Consider the following 22497-nt stretch of genomic DNA (forward strand, 5'->3'; position numbering starts at 1 on the left):
GCATTCTGCAAAATTCAACAGAAGTCGCTTCACACCAGTTACAATCTAAAAAGCATGCAGTAAGGCCATGTCTTTTTTTCTTCTCCCCTCCCCTTTAGCACATCTGCCTTCCCTCTGCACTGCAGTATTTTCTTCACCGAGATAGCTGACTAAGCTATTCTCCCAGTTTTCCCCTAAGAAAATTAATTCTGAACTACATATTAGATTAAACTCACTTTTGAGCAATATATTGGAAAGAAACCTGGAGACTGGAACCCCAAATGAGTTTGTTAGAATGTGTGTCCCTCGAAGTATTATTCAAAATACTTTCGTAACTGCTTCCAGGGTTCATAGGAAATAATAATGACAATCATAATAATCATAGCAACTTAGATTTAGTAAACATCTCCTCTGTGCCCAGCACTGTGCCAAGTACTTATGTATGGCAGGCTCACTTCATATTTACAACAGTAGTAGTATTATTCTTATATGACAGAATAACATACTGAAGCCCAGAAAAGTTAATTTGCTTCATGTCACACAGCTAATATATTATATATGTATATTATGATATTTAGCAGTAGACAAAAAAAAAGATGGGTAGAGCTTTCACTCTGTTCCAGGAGAGTGGACACATGTGGACATGGGACTTTAACAGCCCTCCCCAGGCTCACATAGCTCCATGGAACCCAGAGCTGTCTGTTGGCAAACAGGTTAGGCAAGGTCAACTACATGACTTGTGGAGCCCAGTGTAAAGTGAAAATGTAGGCCCTCAACAGGGGCAGGGAAATCAATGCCCCTCCCCATGGCTGACAGCCCCAATCTGCAGTGGAATTGCAACCCCCAAGACACTGCCATTTCCCCACTAGAACACACTCAGTATTTGGTGTGAGTGAGACTTCCTACCAGACTTGGTATAAAAGACACCATGGCACCATCAGCCTAAGTCAGGGACAGCCAGTTCCTTGCCCAGCTCTGGAATGCTACAGGGCATGTGTCCAGCACTGGCCCTTTTCTTGTCTGCACCCAGATTCCAGCCAGAAATGAAGGTGGTGATAGAAACTCACCTTGTCACTATGCCATGCAGTAGGCTGCCAGGGATTCCTGAAACAGAAGCAGGTAGCTGAGATCCCATCCCAGGGAGGCAGCTGGAGGTGGGCTATGTGACTGTAGACCATGTGTGAGCCCAAGTTCCAAGCCCTCTCTGCACATGGTTCATTGCCCCATCAAACTGCACTTACAGAACACAGATTCAAGGATAAAATTGTTAAGAATTTCAAGACAATAAGTACAGAGCATTAAACCATACTCACTGCCCTTCTGAGTAATGTGACTGCACTGAATTTAAGTCTCATCTGCCCTAGACAGTCTCAGAGCAGCCATTGCAAGGGAAAACCTTTCTTCCTGAGTCTAATCCGCCAAACAAGGGCCAGTTTTCCTTTTTATTATTATCAAATGTTTAATATGTGGGAGCCCCTGCTATTTACCAGACACAATGAACATTTGTCCACTTTGAATATCTGCCCTCCATGTATTCTGATTCTCCTGTCTAGGCCAAGGAGCTGAGCTGTCCATAGGTCATAGGTCTCATTTTACCAGGCAGGATGGTCGTTATGCACCTATCTTATCTCTTGTTCTCTCCAACAAACAAGGATGCAGTTTGGACAAAGGAAGCATCAGCAACTGCTGTGTTAAGAGCACCAGCCTTTAGATGAAAAGCCATGGTTAATTATTGGCCAAGATTTAAGTGAAACAGGTCAACTAACTCACTATGTCTTTGGCCCCCTGCTCCTGACAAAAATATTTGAAAGTTGAAATGATTTTTAGCAAAGTGGTCAAAAACTCTGGAGGGCAGATTAACTTTGACCTCCATTGATTTTTTTAAAAAATGAGGTATAACATTAACTTTTCCTTTTAAGACAGACCAAGATGAAGTGCTTGGGTCTCCAAAATGCCAAAGTGGTCTGGTCACAATGTGAGGCAGAATTTTCTGGAGTTTGGTAGAAGATACCGTTAGAGAAAAAGAGAATCATTATTAAAATTATTTTAATTGTTATTAAAATTATTAAAACCACATCTGTTCAGGAACATTATATATGCGTGTTAGCACATAGGCAGTACCAAATGATGTCACAGAACTCTGGGCACCAAAGACACTGAAGGGATTAGGGGCAGTGGTTCTCAACTTGGAGGCTCAGGAAAACCTGTGGGGCTGCTGCAAATGCCCACAGCAAGAGTCTCCCCCTGAGAGTCAGTCTCCTTCATTGGTCTGGGATAGAAACTGGCCTCCAAGTTGGCCATGTTATTCTTCTGTTCAGCGAGGCTTAAAAATTACTAAATAATCCCATCCTCTCTTCCTGTTTTATAGATGAGGCAACTGGAGCCCAGTCAAGTTGAATTATCTTCCAAGAGTCATCCAATTATTTAACAGAGATAGTTCCCAAAAATCAGTCTCCCAGGACTCCCCATCAGTACTCTTTCTTCTCTCTCCTGTGTGCCTGGTACACACTATAGTTGCATTTTGAAAGGAAGCTAATTACCATTATGTTTCTAGCTTTTTATAAGGATTCTGAAAACTTTGTGGTAGAGGTATAAAATCACTATTATTTTACAAGCTTAATAAGACGCAAAAGCTGTGAGCAGGAAAAGTTGTTTGTAAAATTGCATCCAAGTTGTTAATAGAACCATTTTCTGAGCCCTTCCTGTACTTTGTGGTATTCCATCCTCCACTCCCAGATTTGACAAGCCCTAGTAAAATAGAAATGAAACCAACTTCTCTCACACATTGCAGACAGGAATGGTGACGCAGCAAGGAGATATTCAAAGCTGACAGTGAATGAAGGTGTCTCACTCCCTTTTCTTCTTAGCACCAAGCCACATCTTACCAAACTGCCTGCCCCCAAAAAGGCACTTCTGGGCTTCTGGGGGACCTGACAGTGTATTCAGACACATCATGAAAGTTAGAAAAGAGGAAACCCCCCCACACACACCCCCCCAAAAAAAGAGATACTAAGCTACTAAAGCTCTGATTTCAGCATTTCAGGTAACTTAAAACTGTCTTAGAGAGTAACAACAAGATAGGCCAACCTCAGACATTGGGTCCTTTTCAAAGACTCTTTTTCTGGGGCTAAGGCTGTAGATTATTTAGAAAAGGAAGCAGTGCTGCACTTAATGAGTTAGAATCTTATTTGCTTACTAATCATCCCTTTTAATTAATGCTGAGCTGCCTTGTGGACAAGGTAGGTAGAACATAATTATGGACTTGTATTCAAACCTCTCAAGTCCCACATATAATTCTCAGGTTATGCCATGTTATTTACTCTGCCTGTTAGATCAGGTTGAGCTTCTTATTACAGTTTTCATATAATTTAGATAACTATTCATATGCCTTATTTTCATACTTAATGCTCTATTGAGACTGTCAAGATGAAAGTCTCACTGAGCATTGTAGGTAGAGGTTGGTAGGGAGTAGTGAGGGCAAGGGAAGGTACGAGGTTAGGGGTGGGGAGGCTGTCAGCAGCATGTCATACACAGCCTTATACTCTTAAAATGCTTTGGGATTGAATTTGACTTTTAAAACTTGTTATACTTTGCATTATGCAAATTGGATCTGGGAATCGTCATTGATGGACACACACCAAATATGAAATTAAATGAATCTCATTTCACAAAGCAAAACAGCTAATCACTAGACTATGTATGGCTAACTAAGCAGCTTTATATAAGCATGGTTAGGTATTTGAGGGGTTTTGTAGTTGCTCCATTGATTTCCAATTCTCATCTTGTAATCTCCAGGCCATTGAACTGAGAATACCTTTCTGAAATTGAGAATAAAACTAAAATTTGTCATTGAAACTTCTGATCCTAATCATAGACCTACAAAGAATGAAGAACCAATCTTCCTCAAGGAACTCATCTTTCTTCTAGAAAATTCCCACCTCCTTACTACTAGAAAATTTTACACTAAATAATTCTGGCAGAAAAATCATAGAGTACCCACTGTGACCTGTTCATAGTTCTCAGTGAGGTTTTATAATTATTTATAAACCTTTAGATTTAGCTCATTAGCACCCATCACCTGGAAGTATCAGGTATCAACACTGAGGAATTATAAAAACAATATAGAATAAATTACAATGGCATTTTGACTTCCAAAGTGTTCTGAGTCATCAAACTAGAAATCCAATAACAGTGACACTTCACATTTACATTCCAAATATTTTCTTTCCAGGGAGCTTTTACATGTATTAAACACTATATATATTCAACTCTTGCTGCACAGCAAAAGGATTCATAGACTTGAAAAGCTGATGTCAGCAAAATTGTCATAGTCATCTGGAGCAACACGGTCTCCTTGGCCACTGCTTTAATTAAAAGCGCTCATCTAAAATGTGGCTGCAGAGAATTAGAAAGTGAAATGATACTTGTCACATTTCTTAAGAGAAAGGAAAATGAGGCAAATTTTCCACTACAGTCTCATAAGAAAGGCATTAAAAATACTGTTAAAATAGATTTTAGCATTAGCAGTTCCATTACTCAAAACAAGCACCACTAACAAACACCAATTGATTATTTCCAGGAGTTAAAGGTGGCTTTGCAATGTTAGGAGGAGAATTTTCATTCATCGTTTCCAAGGATGTAGCCAGATTTATTGCTCTGCAGTTTTGTTTTGTTTTGTTTTGTTTTCACATTTTCATTTAAAAAGCTGGGTAAAGCGATATGGGTAAAAACTTTGGGCTAAAGAGATAACTAGTTATCAGAGCCAAAACACTCCACAGGAGCGCAGGCTCATAATGCCCAAGGAAGACTGATTATATTTCTTAACTAAAAAGCCCTAATCTGTTGTGAATAGTACTGGCTGCTTCCCCACTCTTCAGCCTTTGACCATCCCAAGTGTCATAAAGGGAAAGGATACTGTCTGGTTTGTGACACCTTTGTGATCCCTAAGTTTAGTGTGGAGCAAGGCCATAGTAAAGTTGAATTCTGTTCTGATAAGTAAATAGTAACATTTCTAGGATGGAAGCAGTAAGAGCGGCTTTAGGAAAAAGCTGCAATGAAGTCACCTGCTAAACAAAAAGATCTTTAGCACCAGGCAAAACAAAATCTCAAGAGTTTTAGTTAGCAAAGCCCCCTGCCATTTGAACAACAGCAAATCTCTAGATTCCTATTATAGTCTCAACTTTTATTTTTTATTTTTAAGTTTGTGAGCTGGATCTTGAAACTGCTGATTCGGAACTCAAAATGCATATTCTTGTGAAAGTTACGCTATATGCATTGACCTCCAAAGCACCTAAGAACAGATCAAATAGTACAATTTCAACTCGAGCAAACATCTGTTGTACTCTAAATGCCCTTAGCTCATGACAAGGCTTTCTGTCAGTCAGGAGAGCTAGTGATGGAAAAGGAAAAGGGAAGAGAGCTGCAGGAATGGATAACGCATCTGAGCTCAGTTTACCTCTAGAAATTAAAAATTGGGGAGCTGTAAGAGCATGTCTTGAAGGATGGCTTAGGTAGCCCAGAATGGCTCTAGCATTCTCCCTCGTGACAGATCGTTCTATATCAACACCCTCACGAGTCACTCCAGGTAACAAAGAGTTGAGGTACAAAGCACTACTGAGAAGGGTACCCTAGATAAAAGGCTAGAGGCAAGTTATTTGAATTCTTGTGTATGCGGAAATCATTTGTAAAGTGAATGCTTATAACCATTACCAGATTTACGTGTATCAGTTGTTCTGCCATGACAGGAATTTCACATAATTTAGTCTTTATGGTGTCCTGAGAGAGAGTCGGGATCCTCCCTACTCGTGTGAAAGGGGGCTCACATCGGCCATATGGCGTGCACAGGGCCACTCTCTGAAGCCCAAGTGCGATACTGCACGTGACGGAGAAATCTAGAAATGGAAACACATGTCACCATGTCAGAGTCATGCCCTGATGACAAAACTTAATGTACACATTAGGAGGATTTCTTATTTGTAAGGTGGTCCCTTGGCAATTAATGAGCTCATAAGTACACACTTAAAAGTGCTTATCCTGACATCCAAAATAGCTCCTAATTTTAAATCACATTGACTGTTTAGCAGGAATTGATTAATTGTTCCAGGCACAGTCATTTATGACCCTGAGACTGCTGATTCAGCACAGGGCTCAGCTGTTACATTGCAAGCACCTGGAGAGCTTACACAGTAACCTGATTTTATAAGAATATAATTTAAAGTTTTAAAGCTTCAAATGTAATAAAATATTATTTTAGCCCTTAGTCTTAATTTTTCTCTTCTCTTCATGTTAAATTACAAATCTTTAACTTCCTTGACTGAGCTCTTTTTTAAGTGAAGTTTTATTGATTCAAAAATGCTAGCTAAAACACGGGTCTTGGGGCATGGAGTCTAAATCACCAGCAGCAAATGCGCTAGATAAAAAAGACAGCATGTCCATTGTCCCTGAGTCTTGCAAGCATTTTAATACATCAAGTAAGGGTCAGGGGGAAGGAAGAGGTAGTCTGAATGGATTTATATGAGCTACAGGCAAAGGTGTAGGAGCTGGTGAAGCAGGGCTAGCCCTGAGAGAAGAATCCACATAAAGAAATGTACACTCCTTGGATCATTGGCTGTGGGCAGCAGTCTCGGGAAAGACCATGTGTAAATGAGTAAAGGCTCCTGGAGTTAGATGGTGCCTGGCTAAAATAAACCACAGAAATAACCACCTGGAAATGAATCCAGAATTCCAAGGAACATGAGAAGTCTTTTGTTAGCTGGTCAGCAGCCATTAACAGACTAATAGTTCAGTCTCTATCCCACTCTCCAGCCTGCTCTTTAATTTAGAACATCTCAGAATTTTTTTTCTTTCACCCAAAACCATTTCATTGAGTTGCTAAACAACAACATAATAAAAAGTAATAAATTGATTCATTTAAATACTTCCTTTTTTTCCTTATGTTGCCTCTCATTCTCAAAGGGAAGGGACAAATAATAGCTAAATCACAAATAATAGATAACATCAAAGGACCAGAGACACCCAGTATTTGTGTTTATAATTACAGGGTGGAGGGGAGGTGCGAGGGGGAGGGCCGGGTGCGGGGTGGGGGGGCGCAAGAGGAAGCTATATTTAACCATTAACCACTGTTGTGTTGTTTAAGAATTAGTCCTGGTCAACAGGGATAAGATACTTAGAGATATCCTAAGTGACTTGTCAGTGGTTGCACTTCCCTATTTGTCATGGCCTGAGTAATTCTTCCAGTATTTCCTCTATTTTTCTCTTTGATTTTCATGTAAAATATTGAGTATTCTTTCTTTCCTTTGGCCCAATGACAAACACACCACTTAGAATCTTTAGTCTGGGAATTATGATCCTTGCTACTCATGGTCCCTAGAGGAGTGGGGCAGGACTGGGGAGGGCAACAGGAAAATTGGGACAACCATAATAAAACAATTTCAAAAAAAAGAAAAAGGAATGCTCAACCTCAAGCCTTATCTCGGGCCTACTGAATCAGAACCGGGATTTCTGAGGTCCTCCTGGTCAGTCCTGCATGTTAGTTTAAGAAGCACAGCTCAGCCTAGAGTTCCCAGTGTAGCAGTAACTTTCATAATGGGCTAGTGAGTGGTTCATTACTGGATAACTATCCCTGGTTCCAGGCACTCACCTCCCCTGAGTTTCAGTGTCCTCATCCATAAAGCAAGAGAGTTGAACTAGATGATTTCCAGTTCCCATGATTGCTAATGTATTTCTAAGTTTCATTTTATTCCTAAGTCTATCATTACTTCATAGCCAGTACTGAAATAAACATGGTCAGGTCAAACATGGTCCCTTCCCTCTAAGATCTTGCAACATGGGGAGATAAAAGTGACACATGCAAGAAACAACCAGAAAGAAAAACGTCAATCAGACTGAGTCTGATGGAGAGTTATATGACATCAACATGAACTTGCATTCTCAGGAAAAGTCAGTGAAAATCTTTGAAAGACTAGAACAATTTAGGTAGATAAGAGGGGAAGGACTGGGTTTTCTAGGGCTTGGGAAAGAGCCTTAGCCAAATACAGAGAAAAGTGGGGAAATGACTCTAAATAGGTAGGGTGAGGCCAAATTGTGGAAGACCAGGACAGGCCGAGTGGGAATGTAGTTCACATATGACATAACAATTTGAATTGGAAATTAATATGATCAAAAAGAATTTGGGGAAAGAAGTCTTCCTGTTGGTGTCTCACAAAGAAGAAGCTGTTAGGACTGTTAACATATCCAAGCTGACATCCTTCTAAGGACAATTTATTCTTAAAATAGCAACTGAAGCAATAGAGGGAAACCTGGTGGAGAGCACATTTTGAGAAATGGATCATTAGGACTCGGACTCTGCTTGGTTGTAGGTGAAGGGAAAGAAGGAAGGACAGGGAGGCATTTATTATTTTAGAGGTCAAGAGCAAGGATCCTGGAGTCAGACAGACCTGGGTTGTGACTCCTGACATCACCACTTGTATTTGAGAACCTGATGGATCCTTTCTGCCCCTCTTCAGTAAAATGTGGATGATATCAATCTTCTCATGATTCGAAAGCATCCATGAAATGATGCATAGGAAGTGCACAGCATGTATGTGCCTGCAACACAGTAAATACACCTGGATTTTGGGTGTTAGTTGGAGGATTTTTTCCTCAGTAGAATTAAAAAACTGAGAATCAAGAGAAATATGTGAAGAGAGCCTATGAACAATGTGACTGTACGCAGGCCTGACAATGAGAGCTTCCATCTCTTCATCAGGAAGACAAAGCTGGGATGAGGTGATCAAGGCCACTCCTTTACTCCCTCACTGAGAACTTATTAGCTGAGTAACAAGCATTCTGTGATCATGAACAAGCTTTTATTAGTTCACCAACTAGTAAAAGGATAAGGCTGGTTCAACAGAAATCTCATCACATTCATTAATCTGTTGGTCATTTTCCAGTGAACTGTTCACATGATCAATAAATCAGTTCCTTACTGGTAAGTTGTACAGGTAACTTTAGAAGGCCCCAAAGTGAATTATTTACCAAGTGAGGCTTATTCCTAAAAACGCATTTGGACTATTATTACCAATTAGTATGAATAATTTAATTTCATATTATGCTATTTAGCTGGTTTCAGCTTACTAAAATTATTACAAATCTCTGTGGTGATTTAGTATCAATTTTAATCTCTTTTCACACTATGTAAATTAATAATGTACCCACTTCTTTTTCCTGATACTAACTGTAGCTCTGAATCTCTCATTATTTACCTGAATAAATGAAATGTATAGGTAGGGATGGTTAATGAGGTGTCTTGAAGTTCCAAAAGCTACAAATAATAACTACTTACCTTGTTTTTCAAAACATACTGTTCTCACATATGCCTTTTCTAATCATTGGAACTATGTCTTTACAATCCTTCAGAATTGTGAGGAGCATTGTTCAAGGAACACATAATTTTAGAAGGATCTTTATTCTTTAGATGGTTTTCTATATTTTTTTTATAAAGTATAACATATCTCACCTTAGAAGAATATGGGTCCTTATTTAATTGTGTTTTTCTTAGAAGAAATAAGAGAGTGATATGTTCAAGTTTGTGAATAAGACAACAGCAGCTTGAAAAGAAATTTCTTACCATCTCTCACACTAAGCATTCTTGGTTTGTATAGTTTGAAAGATGTGTTGAGTCCCAGTTCTGTTTATTTCTGTTTATTAAAAATCCCTTTCTGGATTAGTCAAAATGATAAACATTCAATCCAGCAGAGCCGCCAAATTCTAACTAATCAAGTAATACAGATTCAGTGTACAGACACAGAAAACATTTTATTCTTTCATCTTATAGCATTCATTATCTAGATATTTTTCTTACAAGCAGTCACTCATTGAGATATAAATGTAACAATAGATTCCTAATAAGATTTTATTTAAGAAACACTTGGTTTGCTCCCATATTGAAATATCCTGTCTCCAGGCCCACGGCTTCCTTCATGGCACAGAAGTGCACAATTTTGTTGAAAATTTCTGTTGATAATTATCTGAAAGTTCTTTGCCTACTGCATGAGAGTTTGTGCACAAAATATGCCATTTTCATATTGCAAACTCCAGTTAAACTTTATTGATATAATGTACTTAGCTAAAATTGCCAACCTTTACTCTTTCCATTCTGGAATTGATTTTTGCTACATAGATCAAATCAATATAGAACCAACTTATTAGATTCTAACACTTCTTTAGGTTTTTTATATGGGTATAGAAAACTTTAGCTTTTTGGTATTTTTTGATGATGCAGTTTATTTTATCAAACAACTTTCATATTCTGAGTGTTTTTGCCTCACATTTCAACTAACTATATTTAAAATACTTCAACAAAAGAATTGACATAATTTTTTAGGTTTTTCCAAAAATGGGCCTCTCAGATTCAAAAAATGACAATAAGTTATCATCTCACAAAAAAGTTTATTTATCCACCCAAAAATGTGTTTGTATGATTACATGTTGGTCTATTCTTTTTGTGGGTATGACACTGTAACATTAATACTTAACAAATTTTAAAGTTAATCAATAACTTTCTCTTCTCACATACAATATACAGACTTTAGAATGCTTTACCTATGATTACTATGACCCAATTTATATGTTATATTAAGTTTGTGGTTTAGTTCTAACCCTTTCCACCATAAATTAGACAACCAATGCTTTCTTACATTTACTGTATATTTGCTAATATCTTTACCATTCTTTCGTGTACCGTAGATCATCCATTTTGAATGATGTAACTTCTACCTGCTATATATATTTTTTAATTTCCTTTCATGAAGTCTCCTAGAGGTAAATTCTCAATTTTGATAGTCTGAAATATCTTTAATTTGCTCACATTTTCAGAAGGTATTTTTGCCAAGTATGGAATTCTACATTGACAACTTCTCTTGGCACATGGAAGACATTGGCTTCTCGCATCCATTGATGCTGTTGAGGAATAGGTCTTCAGTCTGGTAAATGTTTTTTGTAGGTGATCTGCCTTTGTTTCTAGCTGCTCTTGAAGGTTTCTCCCCTCCCCTCCCTTTGGTGTTCTCTATCAGGTGTCTATGGGTAGGGTTTCTTTTTATTTATTTTGCCTGGGATTCAGTGAGCTTCCTGGAGCTGAGAATTGATGCTTTTCAACAATTCTGAGAAATTCCCAGCCAGTATCTGTCCAGCTATTGCCTATTCACCATTATCTCTTTTATCTTTATCTAGAATTCTGGTTATTTCCTCCAAGGTTCTCAATTTTTCTTCTGCTTTCAATTCTTTTTGTCTCTCTCACTGGCATCTGGTTTGTTTCTCTGGATTTATCATTAGCATGTCTGATCTGTAGTTTAATTTATCCATTTTTCTTCATTTAAATTATTACATTTTCATTTCAGAAATTCTTTTTCTGATTATTTTTCAAGTGTATGTGGTCATTCCTTATAATCTCTTGTTCTTTACTCACATATGCAATCTTTTCATTTATGTTTTTTAACATACAGCTATTTCTGTTCTGTGTCTGATCATTTCACCATCTTTGAGAATCTTATTTTACTGTCCTTTCCTTTTATTCTCATTCATGCTGCTTTAGTTCCGTGTGTAATTTATTTTAATTTTTGCTATGAAATTATTATTTTCCTGTGGGAATTATTTGAGACCTGGATTGTTGGCACATTCCTGCACAAAGCATTTGCATTTTGTTTGTGTCCATTACCTGGAGCCCTTACCGCACCAGAACCACTTTGCATTACTCTGCTTGATGTTTCTGAAACCAAACTTATAGTGTGAATGTCGACCAAAACCAGTGTGAGAATCATGTTTGTTTATAAATAACCAGAGGGGAATTTTTTTCCTATCTACTTAGAACAAAGGTAAGCAGGCAAACTCCCCTGCTCTCTTCTTCTGTACATCAGACTTATTTTTTCTTCTTTACTCTTGAGGGTGGAGGCATTAAATCCCAGATTTATAGGGGTGCCACATTAGACTCACCCATACTGCAGAAAGTCATTAAAGCAAGTACTCAGGGTCTTCCAGAGTTCAGAAGAAACTGTCTGGGCTAAAGCCTGCTCTAGTGCTTCCTTGTCTCCTGAGGTTCCAGCTTCCATTTTATTTAGGAATCTGAATATTCTCTCTCTGCCAGATCAGCACCAAACTACAAAAGGCTTTCCAATATATTTTCTCAGTGTCTCAGTTGTTTCCAGATAGAGATGAAAGGCTTTATACAATTAAACTGAGATCTAAATGGAGTATCTGTATATATTTTGATGCAGGTAACCATAAACATAAATTTATCATTATATGTTCTATGGCATTTCATTTGTATACACTTATCATAACTATTTCTGGTTTCATCTGGTAATATCTTATTATACCTTCTATATACACTTTAATTTTTTTCAACTATTCTGCAAGAGTAATTGACATGTCTTTTGTTACTTGTCTTTTAAAGATAAAATATTTGGTATGAAGTTATTATAGATTTAAATAAATATAATCAGCTGTTTCCTTATTTTAAATTCTCATTACGTTATGTCAAACTGTAGAACTTTTCAAAACCTCTCAAAATAATAGGGTCACAGAAGCAGAGCCATGTGTCGCTGGTATAAAGGGATTACTTATATTGAACATATTGGAAACATTTGAACTGTTGCACAAATGTTAGTGTTGGTAAAATGTAAACATGATTTCCTCGGAGCAAAGAACACATTCCAGGAAAAATTGTGCTTGTGCTGCATTTTAGAAAGTCAAACAATTTGAAAGTTGGTAGTAATTCACAATTTCAAGAAAATCTTTTAAAATGCTGACTCCCTTTGTATGTTGTATGTTCACTTGGCAAAGCAGACGATTTGCCCCTTTTTAAAAAAAAAAGATTTTATTTCTTTATTTTTAGACAGAAGCAAAGGGAAGGAGAAAGAGAGGGACAGAAAAATCAATGTGTGGTTGCCTCTCAGATGCCCCCCACTGGGGACCTGGCCCACAACCCCAGCATGTGCCCTGATGGGGAATCAAACCAGTGACACTTCAGTTCTCAAGCCAGTACTCAGTCCACTGAACCACACCAGCCAGGGCCTTTTTTTGAATTCTGAGTTCATATGAGACATATTTTCTTCAAGTAAGTACACATGTCATTGTAATCACTAAAGATAAGCAGTACTAGCTAGACCTGCTCTGACTCCCTAATCAAGGCTCTTCTTCTTCCAGTATGTGCGAGTATCTTTCGATACAAAACCTGATCTCCTCTTACACCTGATGACCAAGGAATGGCAGCTGGAGCTTCCCAAGCTTCTTATCTCTGTCCATGGAGGCCTGCAGAACTTTGAACTCCAGCCAAAACTCAAGCAAGTCTTTGGGAAAGGTCTTATCAAAGCAGCCATGACAACTGGCGCATGGATATTCACTGGAGGGGTTAACACAGGTAATTGGAAGTGGGACAGAGGAGGCAACATAAGGCCATGAGAACATTCTAACTAAGATCATTTTCTCCTAAGGTTAAATATTCCCGCACCTTCTCCCACCCACGTGTCCATATTCACTGGCTATCTCTCCTTTCACTGATTTTCTCTCCCTCCTTTACCTGAAATAACTGTACTGTTATTTCTCAACCAAGAAGAATTACATGTAAGAAACAAGTGGGATATTTAATATTTGACTATACAGAATGTTTAAATGTGATGAATGGAACTTCATAGAATATTTTCAACACCTCAAGTTGCCAAATAAGCATCCAATAATTTTTTTTAATTTTTTATATTTTTCAAATAAAATTGACATTCAATATTATATTAGTTTCAGGTAATCAGATAGCGATTAGGCATTTGTATCATTCATGAAGTTATCCCCCCAATAAGTCTAGTACCTCCCAACACCATACATAATTATTACAATATCATTGCCTATATTCCCTATGCTGTACAAGTAATTCTTTAAGGACTAACATTTGCTCTAAATTAGAAGCTCTGCCTCTGGCCCTTAAGTGCAAATAGCTTTAATTTTTGTAAAATGTCCTTCCCATCTGGGACATAAAGTGTGATAGCAAAGCACAGAGTATTAGTTGTTTATTATTTCAAATATTTTATGAAATAATCTCTGCATCAGTAGAAGATACACTCTTCTCTGAATTCCAAACAGTTTTTTATACCTGCCAAATGCGTTTTGGCTGAGCAATCCTTTCTAAAAATTAAATTTATTGGGGTGACATTGGTTATGATGATCATACAGGTTTCTGGTATACATTTTTATAAAACAAAATCTGTATGTTGCACTATGTGTCCACCATCCAAAATCAAAGTGAAAGAGGCAGGCTGTCAAACCAATTCTTACAAACTCATTTATACTCAAGTGCTTATCTGCAGAATTAATGTGCAGCAGAGAATGGAATGGATGACTGTAAATTGTTTTGACATACTTCCCCAGCCTGAGTCTGAAGTGCCAACTGGAAGTGCACAAGTAATGTTGCAGTGACTTCATTCAAACTGGTTACAAAGTTCAAGGTCTGAACATGTAGACACATGGAGTTAGTGGAACGTTCTAATGTAACCCTGGACCAGCGAGTCTTAAATAAAAAGATTATCTCAGAGTTGTTTATTCTTGAGTTTATAGCTAAGATGATGTTCGAGTGAGACCTGCACTCAGGATTCTCATCCACACCTGGTATTTGTGAACATTCAGCACAGAACTCTGTAGACACATTTCAGCAGTGAGCTCTGCAGATTGCCCGTGCTCATAGTTCGGTGAAGTTCTGACTTGGTCTGCAAACTGACATGATTTAGAATGACCTGCTCAGTCAGCTCTTCACTGTTTATTTTGTAGTAATCAAACATCTTCATGGCAATGTTCTTTCAATGATCATTTAGGCTTTAGGCTTCATCTTTCACTCACAGCTTAACAGGCATCATTGCCTGGGATTAACGTCTTTTGCCTTCCTGACATAACCTGCACCTCATATAGAAACCAACTCAAAATTTCTCAAGGTTCAAACAATTCTTACCAACTTCCTGTTTCTGTGTACTTGGAACACTATTGTTTTTCTTCTCTTATGAAGTACAACTCATAGCCAAAGAAAAATTTACAGCATAAATACTGTAAACCAAGGATTTCCTCTCTGCTTCAATCCAGGCTTCATATTCAATGCAGTACCCATCATGAGGCTCTACTTCAATCCAGGCTTAATATTCAATGGTGCACACTCAGGTTAGATGAGGGATAATGGTGGAATTGTGGCAGACGGAGGGCATACCATGAACTTAAACTTCTTGTCCAGGACTGGCCCTGAAACGGCTTTTGCATACAAATGGGAAAATTTTTTCACATTAATATTCACAGCTTTACTTCTTAAATTTTTTAAACCAGTACTCTCACTTAGGAACTCCATAGATAAGCTAATAAGTGAAATTGATATTCCTCTCAGCACTCCCAGAATATTTCAATGTGGATTAGTGGCTATTTACGGTATTTCATTATTTGATTTTTTTTAAAGGAAAATCTTTCTGTCCCATCTTTTGAATATTTCAGAACTGAGTTGTTTGCACATGTATGTCCTGTCCCATCATTAAATTTCCTGGTATGTTTTGTGTATCTACGTAGTTTAGTGACAGCTTCTGAGCCCTCACTCTACGCTCGCCTCTGAAACACCCAAAGATGTGTAAGACACTGGCCTTCCAAACTTTCCCTCAAAGCATTTTACATTTAAAGGAGGCATCTTCATTTGTCATTATGATGCATGACAGATTATGTTAGGTGGCCTATTGAGCTATTTAACATATGCAAACCATAATCCTATTCAAACTTATGAAAAATAAAATCCAACTCAGCTTTCATATAGGAGATGCAACTAGGTGTGAATTTTTCCTTGAGGTATGGGTGGAATTTTTGTAAGTAGAAACGTCTTCTCTTAGAGAATATATTTCATATCTTCTATAAAAATGATCATTGAGAAAGAAGTAAAAGATTAGACATAGCACTTGTTTAAATGGTTTATAAAAAGATAAGCCATTGGTCCCCTACCATATTACACACTGAATTCTCACTTTTAACTATGGTGAGAAAAACTATGGTGATGGCAAAGGCCTTCATGACAGAAGAGGAAAACAATTACAATGGTAAAGATAAAAAACAATGTATCTATATATTTTTAACATAAACTTTCCTTGGAATATGTCAACATTTTCCTTACAAGTAGGGTCTGCACATCATGTACCTTTAAATAGAAAGATGAAATAAAGGTTGACAAAATCTGAGCTGTCACTACGTTATTTGAATGACCTAACTTTTACACAAACTGTGGTATAGATTAAATATAATACTATATATGGTGCTTTTTATAGGGCACAGTCATGGAATTGGTTCTTAGTCACACTTAACACATCATTAAGCTTGTAATACAAGAAAAAGATTTCCTAAGTTTAAAGACTGGTATTTATGTTTTTCTAGATGTTAGAAGCATTTTTTTTCCTATAAAATAGGATAAGAAATGCATTCCTGGAGCTCACATGCCAGTCCGGCAAATGTGTCTGGTGTTAGAGGCACAAGTTAATATTCAAATAAACACGTGCAGTTTGTGTAGAAATGTGTCAAAATTTTATGTCCAATATATTTAATCTTGGGAGAAACAGTTATCACAATTTCTTTTAGAACAATGAAAAGTAATTGCTTTAAAAGACAAAAGTAATACTTCTCTTTTTCCTTTTAGGTGTAATTCGTCATGTTGGAGATGCCTTAAAAGACCATGCATCAAAGTCTCGAGGGAAGATATGTACCATAGGTATCGCCCCCTGGGGAATTGTGGAAAACCAGGAGGACTTGATTGGAAGAGATGTAAGTCCTGGGAGCTTCCACTGCATGTGACTTCTCATAGAGGTGACATCAAAATAGTTAAATAAAATTAGAATTAAAAATATGCATCTTACAGTATTCTTTTAGTCCCTGTCTCCCAAAGTGAAACCTGTATTAGGAACCATGAATTGGGAGACTATTCATTTTCCAAAGCCTATCTATGAAAACTCCAGTGTCAATTCTTATGACCAAGAAGGTCCTAAGTAAGATTTATGAACTGCCTTCTTGGTCTGAATCAAGCAGTGATCTTTCTTCAACCATCAAATGTTGTAAGCGCTGTTGGCAAGGTTGTATTAAGATTAATTAACAGCATGGACTCATTGACCGATACATTAAAGAGGACTCTCCTCACCCCAGGTCACCAGCTTCTTTACTGTCTTAGTGTCCTTCACCTAGGTTGGGAGCACTACAAAGGGAGGCTCTTTCCTCTGAGTTTGTGGCTTCCTTGGTTGATCTTTCTCTCACTGAATACTTGGGCAATAAGCAGGCATAGTAGGGTTCTTTATTGCCCATTCTGAAACTATCTAGAAGCCTTGACCAAATTCAGCAGGGTACCAGCACCTTTTTCCTATTCTGATTTCCGGAGGTACACAATGACCAATTAATGAACAATTTTTCAGAGAGAGTTTGATCTTACATTTAATGAGTCATCATCTTATTTCTGTTTCTTCCAGGGATCTCTCTTTCTCGCTCTCCTTTTTTTTTTTTTTTTTTGAAACCACAAACAGGCCATTCTCAGCCTCCCTCCTACTAACAACCAAACTTTTCCCCCATATAACATTGCTCAAAATTCCATTGATAGAAATTGTGACTAAACTATGTACAAAAATCGCCGTACTTTATTCACTTCTTTTTCCCCCAATAATTGTAACAATTAATTATTTATCATTACTTTACTACATCAGAACAGGTTAGTAGCCCTTCCCAACCTAGGCTTTTCATTAGAGTATAACAAATGTGCTAAGTAGCCTTTTACAAGTTCTATGAGGTCTGTCAAAAAAATCAAAAGAGAAAAAATTGAAAGCAGTTGAGAGTTAACTGGACATAAGCTCTTTATTCTATTCTATTGCAATACAGTGAAACCATCTCATTTCGACGCAAAACAACATATGCATTTTTTTCAAATTTAATACAAAATACTTTGGATTAAAAAATTCAATATCATGAAACGCAAGCAGTAAGTAAATACTCTAAATCCTTCTGGGCTTTCATTTTAAGTGACAAGAAGTGTCCATATCAATTCTACCAAATTATATTTGACATACTAATTTATCCAAAATATGTAGGATAGGGAATGAGATAGTTTAATCAATATAATATGCTCATAATTAAAATTTACTGGCTGTTTTATGTCACACACAAATTAAGTATCTCAAGCAGCAATTCCCAAAGTGTTATGTATTCAGAACTTACTGTAAAAGTAATATCACTAATTTTTTCAGAGTGTCTGGGACTGCTCTTTGAGGGAGTACACTTGGGTTAATACTTACCTTAGATTCCAAGTTGGCTTTTAAGTGTATGTTGATTGTAACCTAGAATAAATATATTTCTTAAAGAATTAGAATGTGCTACAATTCCCTAATACCAGAACTGGAATTTATTATTTCATTTTATTAAAAAATGAATTAATTATTTAATGTTGTAATGATTCAGCAGTCATTTTTAAATATTCGTAGCACAAGATCTCCATTGTAAACCTAAGTTGTTGTTATTCAATTTGGGGCGGGGGGTATATTTTGGAACTTTCTCATTAAGATGTTCTAGGAATAAACAGAAGCTGATTATTTCTTTATTTAAGAAAGAGTACCCAGATAGTTATCTCAGTTGCCTAAACATTTGCAGAGAATTCTGGCCTTTCATATCATTCTGTTCATCTTGTAAATCCTATATAATTGCAGAAACACAACACTTATATTACATTTACTTGTTTTTCTGAGTTGAAAGAATCACCCTGATTCATTTTCCTCCGATTCCAGCATTTTTTTCTCTGATTTTACCTCCTTTTAAGCTTGTTTTATACTCTTCTTTCTCCCTATATTTCTTACCACTTGTATGCCAATAGGAACTTATGCATGCCTGTGCCAACGGGATTTAGTTATATTGTCTGACTTTCCAATGAAAAATGGTCTCAATACCAGCCCATAGGGCAGAAAAAGACATTTGTACATACAGTAAAATGTGCGTATTCATTATCCCTGCTCATAGGAGTCTAACTAAGACAAGCCATAGCTCACCAAGATCCAAGTGAACCTGCAGAGAAACCATAGAGGAAAGGAAATGAAATTGGCAGGTTGTAGAGAACACAGGAAAAACAGTTGTATTTTAGTTTTTTAGTTAATTTTTGACTGAGATCTACTAAATTTCAACCATGCTAGTACTTTTTTCACAAAAACTGGGTAACTGAAATATACATAGAACTTCTCAGCCTCGTATAATAATGCAGTTTTTTTCTCAAGTTGTAAATTATTGCAAAAATTATTAGCAAAATTATTAGGTGTATATTATGACATATTGGTGGAAATTTTTCATATGTGTTTACTATTCTAATGTGATCTTTGAAAAAGAATGTAATGCTAGGTTGTCATTAAAAGTAGTATTTGAATAAAATATTGGTGATCACTGGTTAAAATCCCTCTAAAAATCATCAAAATACAAGTGTTTTCTGGTAAGCTTCTTAAGTGGTTATAACAATTTTCATAGCTAGTTTAATTTACTGCCTCTATCCTTTTTCTTCCACTTTATATAATCAAACTCACTTGTAATAAACATCAAAAAAATAAACCTCAGGTAGCAGGGAAAGAAATTAATGTATTACGAAAAAAATCTTTACCATTTCATAATTCTATTAGAATGCAATCATTTAAAAAAAAATAGAAGAGTTGCATTGTTGGTCAAGTCTATGTCTTTATTCCAGAGTAATGTTGAAGTGTTACAAAAAAAAAATTGTCAAGGGAAATCTAGGAAATTAACTCAAAATAAATAAAAATATAAGGATAAAAGAAAGAATCCGTTTCTTTTGTCTGATAATTACTTCAGTGGATTTATTGTCCAACTAATAGAGAATATAGATTATTTTATTTCTATGGAGATGACTCTCAAATGAACACTTTTAGAAGCTGAACATGCAAGTACTACTAGAGTTATTTTATTGATAAAAGTAGTCAGCACAGCAGTTGCTAGTTGCTATTTAATTCAGAATATGAATATCCCTTTGGAATGGTACTAAAAGGCAAAACTAGTTCTAAATGTAAAGAAGAAAGATTAACTTACCCTGAGCCTGCTTCTAGATATCCTGAAGCATTTACCTCCTTTCAAGTCTTACCTCTTAACTAAACATTATTAGACTTTAAAGATATAAGGCATATATTTTTGGATTCTCAGAGCTCAGATTAGAGCCTACAATGTAGTAGATGCTTAATAAGTATTGATGAAGCTGGATTGAGCATGATGAAATTCAGGCTACAAGGAAAATAAACATTATGGAAAAAATACTGCGATAAATCTTAACTAGTTCACAGCTTTACCACAACTTCATTTCTCATCACATTCCCAAGGTTGATCATATTGTAGTGACTAAGTGAGGGTGTTTTTTTAACCAAACATGTGAATATAGAACTATTTTCTTATTTACCAACTCAAGGTGGGAGGTGGATGGTTAAAGTTCAGTATGTTGAGTATGGGGGCAAAGTGTAGAATGAGAACAGGCCTTTCTCTAAACCCTTTGAGAAATGCATGATCCACTCAGCTGAGTGACAGAACTAGCCTTGATTCTTTAAATTTAAATATCTTCTAGTCTGTTTATTCAAACCTTTCTTTTTTCAATTAATAGATCAATACAGGAGACTTTGCTTAGGAATAATGCTATGAATACTGAGAAAGTAATACCTTTTTGTCTGGACATTACACATGAAAATGTATATTGTTCAACTAAGACATCTTCTCTATGTTCACCCATAACATCATATCCTGATTGTAATTCTCTCAGTCTTCTTCCCCAACTTAATTCATAAGTCCTCAAAAATAGGGACTGAATTATTTTTTTGTTTCATATTAACCGCTGATGTAATACATTTCATGAACATGAAACATTGACATCTTATTTAAACTCTGTAAGATTTGATTGTTTCATCTCTAAGTGGACTATAAAAACACCTGTTTTGTCTATCATAACATTTATATGAGCATAATCATAATAATGGTAATTGTAGTTTATTGAGCTCTTATTTTGGGATGGTCTCTGTGATGGCGCATATTATTAGCTTTGTGATGTATATGTTATCCTTTTTTTTTAGTAAGGCCACTAAATAAGGATTAGAAGAGAGATCCAATGTCTCCAAAGCCATACGCTTAGCTAGTAATATGCCAAATAAGATATAAGCAAATATTTAATGGTACTGTGTTCTTATTGTTAGCTGAGATAATTGGCAAAGATCTTATGGCTGTAGGTTGAACTAAAAATAGACTCAATGAGAGTGTCCAGAGTCCTTTACTTTGTCTCTAGAAGATCTCAAGCTGCATAGATGATTATGAAAGTGTCACCAGTGCAAAGTCAAGAAAGAACTTCCAATGTATTTTAATTTTCGCACAACTCATTTAGACCTATATCCATTAGAAAACCATCTTCCCAGGATTTTTTCAGGCAATTGAATACTTTCTGAACCCTTTGTAATTTGTTTTGTTCCCAAATCTAGATTAACAACACACATGTCAGATTAAAAATCCAGATATGATCAGAAGAAAAAGTACTTTTCATTTTAACTTGAGGATGAAAATTGTGTTTGGGGAGATTTCCAACATATTATCTTATGTGGTTATCAAATTATCTTGACATTCAAGGATATCTTATAGTTTTCTAAATTATAGATTTATTCTCAGGATTTTATAATCTTTAAGAGTTATTCTATTTAATTGGAAAATATCCTTTTGATGTCATTTTTATATTTCAAACCAAGAAAAATCAAGTTTAATAACATGATTGATAATTCTTTTTCTTCATTTTTAAGTATATTTTATTGATTATGCTGTTTCACTTCCCCCATTTTTTTTCCTCTCCTTATCACTTCTGCCCTGCACTCTCCCTCCATTCAGCATTCCCCTCCCCTGCCTTAGTTCGTGTCCATGGGTCATACATCTAAGTTCTTTGGCTTCCCCAATTCCTATACTATTTTAACCTCCCCCTGTCTATTTTGTACCTACCAACTGTGCTTCTTATTCCCTGTAATGTTTCCGCCATTTTCTGCCCTCCCACTCCTCACTGATAACCCTCCATGTGATCTCCATTTCTGTGATTCTGTTCCTCTTCTAGTAGTTTGCTTAGTTTGTTGTTTGTTTGTTTGTTTGTTTTTAGGTTCAGTTATTGATAGTTGTGAGTTTGTTGTCATTTTATTGTTCATAGTTTTGATCTTTTTCTTAGATAAGTCCCTTTAACATTTCATATAATAAGGGCTTGGTGATGATGCACTCCTTTAACTTGACCCTATCTGGGAAGAACTTTATCTGCCCTTCCATTCTAAATGATAGCTTTGCTAGATAGAGTAATCTTGGATGTAGGTCCTTTGAATACTTCTTGCCATCTCCTTCTTGCTTGTAAAGTTTCTTTTGAGAAGTCAGCTGATAGTCTTATGGGAACTCCTTCGCAGGCAACTCTCTCTTTTCCCCTTGCTGCTTTTAAGATTCTCTCCTTATCTTGAATCTTGGGTAATAGACTTT

General features: G+C 36.5%; 1 protein-coding gene across 4 annotated transcripts in view; it reads left to right on the forward strand.

The window, feature by feature from the left end:
- TRPM3 (transient receptor potential cation channel subfamily M member 3) overlaps positions 1–22497 on the forward strand; it is a 493648-nt gene that overhangs the window by 240964 nt on the left and 230187 nt on the right. For 3 of the 4 annotated variants that reach the window (XM_054583031.1, XM_054583028.1, XM_054583029.1), the window contains exons 4-5: positions 13159–13372; positions 16646–16770. The exons of the other annotated variant lie outside the window; for it this stretch is intronic. In XM_054583031.1, coding sequence (XP_054439006.1) covers positions 13159–13372; positions 16646–16770 — 339 coding nt within the window. The remainder of the gene's footprint in view (positions 1–13158; positions 13373–16645; positions 16771–22497) is intronic. 4 annotated transcript variants of the gene reach the window in all.

The sequence above is a fragment of the Pteronotus mesoamericanus genome, unplaced genomic scaffold (assembly GCF_021234165.1).
Source record: "Pteronotus mesoamericanus isolate MK-2021 breed Mesoamerican mustached bat unplaced genomic scaffold, CSHL_Meso_final contig_73, whole genome shotgun sequence".
In the NCBI taxonomy this organism is placed as follows: Eukaryota; Metazoa; Chordata; class Mammalia; order Chiroptera; family Mormoopidae; genus Pteronotus; species Pteronotus mesoamericanus.